The 10,888-nt window shown below is 33.2% G+C and overlaps 1 protein-coding gene across 1 annotated transcript; it reads right to left on the minus strand.

Moving 5' to 3' along the window:
• Window positions 1-1,867: 1,867 nt before the first annotated feature.
• Window positions 1,868-6,164, minus strand: LOC113862869. Its single transcript, XM_027496135.1, has 3 exons — window positions 5,897-6,164; window positions 5,391-5,791; window positions 1,868-4,471 (listed from the first exon to the last, which is right to left on the minus strand). The coding sequence occupies exons 1-3, from the start codon at window positions 5,960-5,962 to the stop codon at window positions 3,250-3,252; spliced, it is 1,689 nt and encodes a 562-aa protein (XP_027351936.1). The 5' UTR covers window positions 5,963-6,164; the 3' UTR covers window positions 1,868-3,249.
• Window positions 6,165-10,888: the final 4,724 nt, after the last annotated feature.

A 10,888-nucleotide genomic window follows, 5' to 3' on the forward strand; every position in this document is an offset into this window, starting at 1 on the left:
GATAGGTCCACGAGGTAGAAATCATGTTAATATACGATTCAAAACTAACTCTTTTATGATGGAACTTATAACTTTTTTAAGCTTATGATTCTAATGTTAATTTTAAATTTTTTTGATAAATTTTTTGATACAGCATATTAAAATAAAATAAGTTATTTTTAGCTTATTTTAATAAATTTTATTATTTAATTTATGTTTAAAGTATATTTTTAAAATAAACTATATCTAATCATACCCTAAATTGTCTTAGCAAAAAATGTGAGTCTTACACAGATGCCCTTAAAGACTGTGTCTACGGAATAAAGTATTAAAGAAATGGAGCCCTCGTGAGAAGTACCTTTTCTTTCGCCTCAAGAAATCGAAATATGCTTTCAATACGAATATGAGAGGTTAATGTAAAGAATAAAATAATATTCTGTCAGAGTAGTTGAAGATCACTAATTTGCCAATGGCGCTATATCCATGCTTTTTGCAGAGTTGGAAGAATTTTGTTGTTTACATGAATGATGGAGAATGGAGATGTGCGAGGCATGTTTTCCTCTTTTCCACCAATGCTATTCATCATTCCAAATCTAACTAATAAATATCCCTCTTTATCCTTCTTTTCATTATGAAAAAAAAGAAAAGGAAATTCGTTTTCAGCATTCAAAAAAAGTCTGATCAGTTCAGTATTAGCTGTGTGGCCTTGTGAAGTATACTATACATCCAGCTATATATTCTATGGTTCAAAAACTTCAACTAAAACTCTCATTTTAATCCCCACATCTGGCCCCATTATTTAAATGTTCGCTTCGAGTGGGTTGGGAAGCACTTTTTAGTGCAGGTAGCTAACATGGAAGGTGGGAAGTTATTATTTAACATGGGCGTAGTTTGAATTTGCATCCTCTAACGCTAGTGGCTATGAAGTGCATAATTAATTACTACTATTTCTCCTTTTTCTTTCTAATAAAGGGTTCAGATTTGAAGAGTTAAAATTCTACGTACTGAAATCAAGAAAATGTGAGAACATTATTAAAATATAGAACTAAATTACTGATGTTAATTAACCAATTATGGGGTGAATCAATGACGTATACAGAGTTGAATGATTGTGGATGACTCGAATACTCGAGGCATCTTGATAATATAAAATCTCTTACATTGCTTTTGTGGTTCAAGGGTGAAAAATATGCGAAACATATACTACTATAAAGATAGAGTAAGGTGGAAAAATAAAGTGGCGCTCTTCAAGGAAAAGGGACGTCAAATCTTTTCTTTTAGTTGTTTATTCTTGCCAAGGAAAAAAGGCATCAAATCACTTGCAAGCAAGGAAAGGAAGAAAATTTTCCGGTCTCACAGGGAAATATCGTAAGACTATTGAATTCTTTTATCGCTCCTAAGGAAGCTTCTAATTAGGAGGCAGTGAAAAGAAGGAACTTATAAAGAGATAGCTGTCAACAGAATAGTTAACCCAAAAAATGGTTAAAATTTTACATGTGGGAAATGTTTGCTGTCCTTTACAAGTATAATGAGAAAACGCACCATTATGCATTTGCATTCAACATTTGTTGAAAAATATATCTACAATCCAACTGTAATCGAAATCGAAATCGAAAGCGTTGAATTCCTCTCTCTTCGAGTAGATCTTTTTTTTCAGCTTTGATATTTTCACATCCCATAAAAAATATGAAATAAATGAGAGAACAAAAGTGATAAAAATAAAATAAAGAGAAATGAGATATAAAAAAAAAATATATACAAAAAAATTCTCCTTTGACAGATGGATTTTGACCTATAATTGCTATTATTTGCGGAGTGAAAGATCATAAAGATTTTTTTAATCTCACGTTTTAGGTTGCTTTCACATTTGGATTCAAATCAGCATATGCAAGTGCAAATCAGCCCGTGCATTCAAACCTTTACGTGGCAACAGTTGTATACTTTGTCCAAAGTGACAGCCAGGGAATCACTGTAGGAACACAATAATGCATCTTTTACGTGAGAGCAGAAATACACAGGCTTTTTCTTGAATCAGAAGCCACGCCTCAAATCATATACCATTATTACACTTGGAAGGTTGAAACCCTCATTGATTTCAAACCATCCCCCTTCTTAATTATGTGCGAACTGCGAACCTAAAGACTGCAAAAATTGCTTTGTTCTCTTTTACATACAAGCTCTTTAGCAGGACAAGTCGTACCAATGCAACAACACCATCAACCTCCTCAGACTAGCTAATATCTACCTTTAACTCTCCCACTTCTAACACTTGTTTCATATTATATAGATAGCAACTTATTCAACCAATATTGGATGTACGGAACACATTTGCAAAAAAGCAAAAGAAAGTTGATGACATTTTCAATATAATCCCTTTGTTTTCTCGTATTGAGTGCATGCAGTGCAGATTAGACCCTCTTGCTCTTCTCTTTCGTTGAATGTATACCTGAGGGAAGAGGAAAGAAAAACTAACACCCCTTTTTCTCTGATCACTTCAAAACTGTCCACCACTATAATATGACCACGTTCACATTCCTCAAAGTCATGCTCTATGACATGGACAGCCAAGAAGCAATTCTCCAAACTGTGATTTTACAACCCCCCCCCCTCCCCTTTTTCTCTCTCTCTCTCTGATCCAGGCAAGAGTTTTTTCATAAAACAAACCACGCCAACAGAGGCACGAAGAAGAATGGCCAAAACAAAAACCCAAAACTTGTACACAGCAAATTTTCTGGTAGATACAGAAATGAAGAAAAGTAAATGGAATGTCAGTTTTCGTGATAGACTAATCAGTTAAAAATGTAATTCGAGCAGATAAAGACAAGAAGGAAAAAAGAAAGCCTGAGGAAATCAGCTCCAGTTCCTGTTCCACGCTATTGATACGACATCACCCAGTAAACACTTTATTTCCCATTACGGAACAAAACCTATATATAATTTTTTTTTTCCACGTCCATTAGAAGCACAAGATTACCGTCATCCAAAATCAGTATCACTACTTAAATACGAAATTAAAGAAGGTCCAAGGAAGAACCAAAATCGAAAAGTAGAGTCTTCAGTACTGATAAGCTGTACATCTGATAGATGAAAAGGATAACTAATAAAAGATTAAAAAAAAGAAGGAAAAGGTGACAAAATTTTCCGGCAGTCGAAACATTTTTTTTCCTTTGCATAATTTGTACAATAAAGTGAACGAACCAGAGATTCCCTCTGCCGGCAACATCTCCAACAGCCCCCCCACCAAATTTTTCCATTTTTGACGAAATTGAATCAACAACTCAACGCTTCATACTTCACCGGAATGGGTCGATTAAATCCCACCTGAGAAAGCAAGTTCCCAACCACCGCAAGATCGCGGCAAAAAACACCCTGAAACACTGCCGGATTCACAGTAGAAGAAGCTATCAGAGCCTTATTTTCTACGCTGCTCCTACTATTATCTTCTGGTTTATTATTCGGATTCAGCTCAGGTTGTTCAGTAACTTTGTGTACTTGAAGCGCTTGTAAAGCAGCCTTCTTCCTCTGCTTCTCTGCAGCTTCTTCATCCATTATAGTACTCATCACACTCGTGTAACCCTTCTGAACCAATCTAAACAGCAACAACGCTGACATCTTGGCTTTCTCCTTAACCGAATCAACATCGCGTTCATTCGCAAGCTCACACCGTTCAATGAAATTCGTGGCCTTATCAGGCTTGTGCCGCAAGCAAAGCAATACGTGGGCTCTCTCCAACTCTGATCGTGAACACCCTCTTCGCACGCCAATCAAAGCATAGTAATCAACGTTACCCGTTTCCCCTGAGGCAAGTCTTTGCTTTAGTTCTTGAATTTTGGTGGTGAGGGCACAAAGTTTCCCTGGAATCTCTCTATAGCGCACGTTGTGGCGCTTCCATGCAGGCCCAGGAAGCTTGCGATCACGAAGGATTGAATTGTAGAGTAGCTTCAGGTGTTCGAGGTCGTGGAGAGAATCGGGTAAGCATCGAATGGTTTCGAAGAGTGAAGCTCTTGTGTCGAGGGCTTGAATGCAGGTGGGGTCCAGGGCGAGGGTGCGGTTACAATCCGCGATCGACTCGGCGATTCGACCCACGGAACGGTGTGCAGAGGCTCTGTGCATGTAGCATTCGGCCAGGAAGCTCTGTGGGGCGTTCCGGCGGCCGTCGACGATTTTGGAGAAGTGGCGGATGGCCTCTGAGTAGAGGCCGGCGTCAAGGGCGGCGAGTGCAGCGGCGCGTCGACGGAGAAGGAATTTTATGTGGCTGAGGAGTTGGGTCACGCTCTCTGAGTCAGTGAGAGGGGTTCGCGGTGGAGTTGTGGGTGGTGCGTTTGTGGGGTCTCCGGCGAAGGGAATGCTTGAGATGCAAAAGCTGTCTTCTGACCAACACACACTCTCGCGCCTGAACGCTGCACTGGCAAGTCGTTTTCCAGTTTGGAGAAGAACCATTGCATCCTCCATTAGGCCCAAATGGCAACATGCTTCCCCCAATACCAAGTATCTGTTGTTTCCATTCCATACACAAACTCAGTCAAACAATAGTAATAAAAAACATGTGATGGCTAATTACAAATTTTAACTAAATTACATTTAATTTGTTGTCCAGGTATACATTATTTATAAAACTCTCAATGGTTGATTTTCTAATTCACGTGCATTACCTGTCTAATACTTTTATGTTAGAAACATGTACTTAAAGGGGAATAGTGTGTAACGAAAGAGAGATGAGATGGGATAGTTATGTGCCTATGTCTACCAGGCGTATGGAATTTAAGCAACTTGTTCAAAGCCAATTCAGTATTCAGATTTGAGATATAGTATGCTACATTTTGTTTTGTTTTCCCCTTGAAGAAGCCACGAAGAGGAAGGCTATACTTTTTGAGATAAAAACAAACAAGTAAAAACAAATCTAGCGTACAATTTACAAGTCTAATTGATAAAAAGGAAATGGGTCTTACGTAAGCACCTCTGTTTCAATTTAAAAAATTCTAAGATGTCCTCTTTAAATAAGGAAAAAATTAGGACATATTTTATACTTTCAAGACATTAACTACGTACATAATTTCGCTTAATATTTACTTTATAAAATATTGAGAAGATTTATGAAAAGATACAGCGTTATTAAGAAACCAGAACAGTTAATACTTTAGTTGTGCATTGAATATGATTGGGTTTTTTTCAAAATAAAAAAGCTGGAAAGCATTTGCGTGGGTGGCACGAGCATTTACTCAAAACCCATTTGAGTACTTACTTCGATCTGATCTCAAACTTAAATAATAAAAGCCATTAAATTAAAAGCCGATTCTGAAAACGAAGAAATTCCATTTTTAAAACCCCATAAAAACGAGAGTCAGATAATAGCAAAGCAAAGCAAAAACCAATGAAACAGAATAATGCTAGTGTCAGTCATGGAAAATTACCTCCATTGCCCTTCCTTCGCGCAACTTTTACACAGCCCTGCCATCACCTTCTTCTTCAGGTCAGACACAGAGAAGCACTTAAAACTCTGATCCCCAACCGGTGAATCCGACGAGAGAAGCTTCACTCCCTCCCTCGAAAGCTGCTGAGAAGAGGTATCAGAAGAAACAGAGGAAGAATCATCGCTCGCCATTCTCAGGCTCGGAATGTAGTCTTGAAGCATATCAGCTACATCTTTGAATCGGCGCAAATAGAGTAGCGCCCGGGCTCTCAACTCAAGAGCTTGGTCCAGCCGCGGCGAAATGGCTAGAGCCGCGTCTAGAAGGTTGAGAGCCGAAGCGATCTCGCTCTGTTCTTGAGTCGCAATAAGACTACGAGCATCTTTGATGTATTTTTCAACAATCTACAAAACACAAATGTGTGTCATTTCAAACATTTCTTAAGACACAATCTTACATTAATTTCCCCAAAATAATAGATAAAAGGGTAAAAGGGTGTGATACCTTACCTTTCGGTTGGTAAGCCACCAGTGTTTTTTTTCTGTGGCGTTTAGAGTGTGAGTAGTGACGGCCATGTTTGGGTGCCTGCAAAGGATTCAATATTGGACCGTGAAATAATGAAACCCCAATTTTCTCTCCCTTTTCCCTCCCTCCTAATCAAATCAAAACAGGCACATAATTTGTGCGCTCTAATAATAACAAAGGGAGAGGAATATATAAGGGCAGAACAAGATAGAGAGAACAGTGTGTCGAGTTTGAGAGATGGAAAATGCGGTCAGGGAGTAGGGAGAACAAATGAAGCATTTTTATACACGGGGATTTCGTGTAAATGTAAAAATACAAAGGGAGGGGGGGGAAATAAAAATAAAAAATTGACAGCTTTGACCCTCATCCAAAGCTTTCATCCTTCAAATTCATAGCTGGCAACACACAGCAGATTCTCTCACACACCCACAACCTATATGCATCCCCTCTTAGGTCTATGGCCCTAATACTAATATTTATTTATGATTTGTTACCTGACTCAGCCGGTGACTTCATCATTATTACTGGATATAGCCAGTGACCCATCACGGGTCCTCTGTTTCAAGGTTCAACTACCGGGAAAAGATAACTCCAGCTAAATGCCCCAAAAGTAAGCAAAGCTTGTAAGAAGATCCCCTTCTTATTTATTTCTAGTAGCCTACTCAATTACGGGTTTACCCTTGTATACGTTGACCCAATGTTTCTGTGATCCAGGCACCTGATCATTTTCTTTCTTTTCGTTTTTATTATTCTTCTACACTTACAATCACCCTTCTTTCTGTCCCTTTCGCGTAACACCCATGATTGATTCAATTAGAATTGTGAATAAAGATGCCGAAAAATAGTAGCTCCACATGTGAGCTCCGAGGGTAATTGATGAAACAAACCCAGTAAATTACTCCCTCTTAGTAATAAAACAAACCGTGATCGCGGGGGGTCTTTAGCCTTTAGACATTCTTTGTGTCACAAAAGGAGGTACATACACAAATAATGACCAATCAAGGATTCACTTTGACATTAAACACACCTTTTTTCCTCATTGCTATTGAATGATTATTCCGATTTATAACTTTTCAAGTTGCAATAATCACAGTGAACGGGACAGGCCATCCATAATTTGCCCATTACCATAATTTGACAAGTAGATATTATCAGTACACAAGAGGGTATCATGAGCTTTTGAACCGATATATCATGGAGCCAATTTTTATATACTAATTTTCCAACTCATCTCTAAGCAAATATTTTGTTTTCTTTGGAACAAAATGCTTGTTTCTGGTATGTTAGATTGCAGTTTGGCTGATAAATACAAGCACTCTATAGTTGTCAACTTACGGGACTGATAAAGAAAGGGGCATAAGAAGAAGTGAGGGCAAAATGGTGAGAATAGGAGAGTGTGAGGATGTATTAGTAAAAAGGGAGCATATTTATGGGGAGTGAGAAAGCGACTCTTCTCTCGTAAGCCACAGGAATCATGCTTTTTCTTTTGGGAGGGTTTGCTTTGCTTTTTATTTCACCCACATTGATTAATGAATGCACATGAATTGGGATTAGATAGCCAGATGGGTTTGTCTTTAAGGCTCTCTAACTTCCCTTTCCATTGCCCCCACAATCGCATTATAAATGGCACAGTGCCTACAATCTCGTGGATTGCATTTGATATTCCCCTCTCCCTAGTCACTTAGTCCCCCACACCTTGCCATGTCACCCTACTCAAGCCAGCCTGTCTCCACGTGGCATTTCTCAATTTTAAGGCCCACACCCCAAGCACTCTCCCATTTCCATCCCCATATATATCCAATTTATATAGATAAACCTCAGTTTTTGGAGCCTGCCCTTTGTTTTTGTTCTTCTCCTTTCTGGACCAGTGCTATCATTGTGTGTATATAATAATCACTCCTAACATGATCAATGATTTCACTTTTAATAACCTACGAACAATTCAATTCCTATATACATTTTCATTTTCCCCCATCCTACTCTATTTTTTTTCCCTCAAATAATTGCACCTGAATTTCCTTTATGCTCTGGACATTCTTTATTCATGTTCTGCCACATGACTCCGATTATCCACTCTCCAAAACGCAACTAAATCATCATGCAAAGCATTACCTCTTACCCCCCTCAAATAATGGACCAGTATGCTTGATCTATTTGAATGGGTAAATAGTCTCTAGTACTTAATCCCATGTAACAACTATATTTAATCTAGTTAAATAATATTTAAATTCTAACTACTTTATTTTATCTATCAACAATATTTTATGTCTTTTCTTTCCCCTCTCAGATTTTTTTTTAAACAATCTCAGTTTTTCATCTTTAACAATAGACCTTTATATAATTATGTGTGCAGAATCTGGTCAATGATAAAAAAAAAATTTGAAAGGTAAATCCTGTGTTATTTTTAAAAATTTTCAGCATACCGTATATAAAAAATTTTAATTAATAATATTTAAACATGTATTTAAATGATAAATTTATTTAATAATAAATTATTATATTTATTATATTTGAACAAGTTAAAAAGTGATTAAGTTTTTGAATAGAATTAGAATGTAATTAAAATTAAATAAATTAAAATTTAAAAATAAAATAATATTATATTAATATTTTTTTTATATTTTTAATTTTATTATTATTAATATTTAATTATTATATTAATATATTATGTTATAATTATTTTTATTTATAATAAATAAAAATTATATTCTATTTAAAATTAAAAATATTTATACATGTATTTAAATAATAAATTTATTTAATAATAAAATATTATATTTGTTATATTTAAACAAGCTCAAAAATAATTAAGTCCTTAAAAAAGAATAAAATGCAATTAAAATTAAACTAACTAAAATTTAAAAATAAAATAATAAAATAATATTAATATATTTTTAATTTTATTATTATTAATATTTAATTATTATATTAATATATTATGTTATAATTTTTATTTATAATAAATAAAATTTATTTAAATATAAATTATATTTTATTCAAAATTAAATATTTATAAAAAATTAATATAATATATATAAAATAAAATTATATAATAAATAATATAATTTTAAATAAATTGATAATCTTTTAGTTATATTAATCATATAACAATTACATTCAACACTCTTTTATAATATTATTTTTCTCTTTATCTCCCTCCATGTATTACCCTTTTATCTCACATATTTTCTTTTTCTTTTCCTATCCCTCTCATATACCGTTTTTTATAAATTTAAACGGAAATTTTTTTTGTCAAATTCTCACTGACGAATGTTAATTAAAAGCCAAGTAGCGAAGAAGAAAAGTAAGAAAGATGCATGAATTTATTGCATAAATAACATGAATTGATGACCAATTAGTGCAACTATTATTTAATTTAAAAAACATTAAAATTAATTAAGCTTTTCTGGGTGCAAATTTTATGATTTTTAAATTTAAATCACTGATGAAAAAAAAATCTGGTCATTTATTCATTCCACGGTAGATATAATTCCTTTCAAAATCTAGATGTGGATAAATGGAACAACAATTCCGGCATAGGATTTACCCGAGAAGTAAAAGACCGACACGATTCTTCTTTCTAGCTTTAAAGTATCACATATTATATTATAAGCATTAAAAAATTGTATCACGAATATATTATATGATTTTATTTAATAAAAATAAATATCATACTATAAACTTTCATTTGAAAACATTGCACAAATATTAATTTTAAAGCAGTCACTTTTATTTTTTTTTACACAAATGGAGTATTTTTTTAAAAATACTCAATTAGTGTAATTTTAAAAAAATGACCAAAATAGTATAAGTCATGCATGTAAAATACAACTTATACATATTTTAATTTTTTGTGTGTGAATAAAATTATGACAATTTTATACATAAATTTTTAACAATTTTTACAGCCACAAACTTTTGCAGTAAAAAACTATAAAAAGAAATGTATTTAAAATTGTCATAAATTTATACATTTAAAAATTTTAAAAATTAAGTCATGAAACATAAATTTGACTTACTTTATTTAAATAAAATTGCGTTAAAAAACATTTTTTAAAAACTTTATGAACCTCTAAAGTTACTATAAATAACACACGGTGTGTCATAGTTTAGGCGACCTACCGTAGCCAACTCCCATCCTATAATTTGGCTGCATTAAAATCTTATTATATTTAAATGTTTAAACTCAATCATGAAATTCAATAATAAGAAAGTCAATTAATATATATGTAATATATATAAATATTTTATTAAAAATAATTTATTACATTAAAATATAATAAATATTTCTTAATTTTAAGTTTAATTTAATGTTGTTTAGTTATAGTTCCCCAATAAATTACACAATTTAATGGTTCACCACAAAAGTCATTGAATCACCTAAAACAATATGCTACACGGATGTGCATACACACATTGTTTATCTATTTCCGTATTTTTTCCCTACACACTTTATTTATCAATTTTACTTACTCTTCTCTAAGGTTTAAATAAAATTATATTTTTTTATTCTATCTTAAAATTTCATTTTTTACTACATTTTATGAGAGGTTTGGTATATAGAATCTTATCACCTTTTTCATAATGCTATAAATATAATTATTATATTAAAAAAAGTGATAAGCACCATTATGAGTATAGTTACAAATTTTTTGCTTACATGAAATTTCTAAATTATTAACGGTTTATTGGAATCTTTTATTGAAAACCACAATTTAAAATTTTATCTTTAAAGTGTTAATTGATCAAAAATATATTTTTAAAATTTTTATTCTAAACATAAAAATCTATCATTTTCAACTTAAAAATCCTAAAAGTGATATATTTACCAAAGACTTCAAAGTGTTATAAAATTAGTAGTTTTTTTTTATCAATTTAAAACAAATGAAAATACTGAAATTTTATTTTAGAAAGTGAATTTATAATATTTTCCTTGATTAAAGATTATATTAGTAACACTTTATGTTATAAATATA

Source organism: Abrus precatorius, unplaced genomic scaffold (genome assembly GCF_003935025.1).
Source record: "Abrus precatorius isolate BTA unplaced genomic scaffold, Abrus_2018 Scaffold3, whole genome shotgun sequence".
NCBI lineage: Eukaryota > Viridiplantae > Streptophyta > Magnoliopsida > Fabales > Fabaceae > Abrus > Abrus precatorius.

Excerpts from the sequence above, each read along its gene's own strand:
- LOC113862869 (XM_027496135.1), bottom strand. The coding sequence starts at position 5,962 with ATGGCCGTCACTACTCACACTCTAAACGCCACAGAAAAAAAACACTGG. Across the intron at positions 5,792-5,896 it reads GGTGGCTTACCAACCGAAAG|ATTGTTGAAAAATACATCAA; the intron begins GTAAGGTATCAC and ends TGTGTTTTGTAG. Across the intron at positions 4,472-5,390 it reads GCGAAGGAAGGGCAATGGAG|ATACTTGGTATTGGGGGAAG; the intron begins GTAATTTTCCAT and ends TGGAAACAACAG.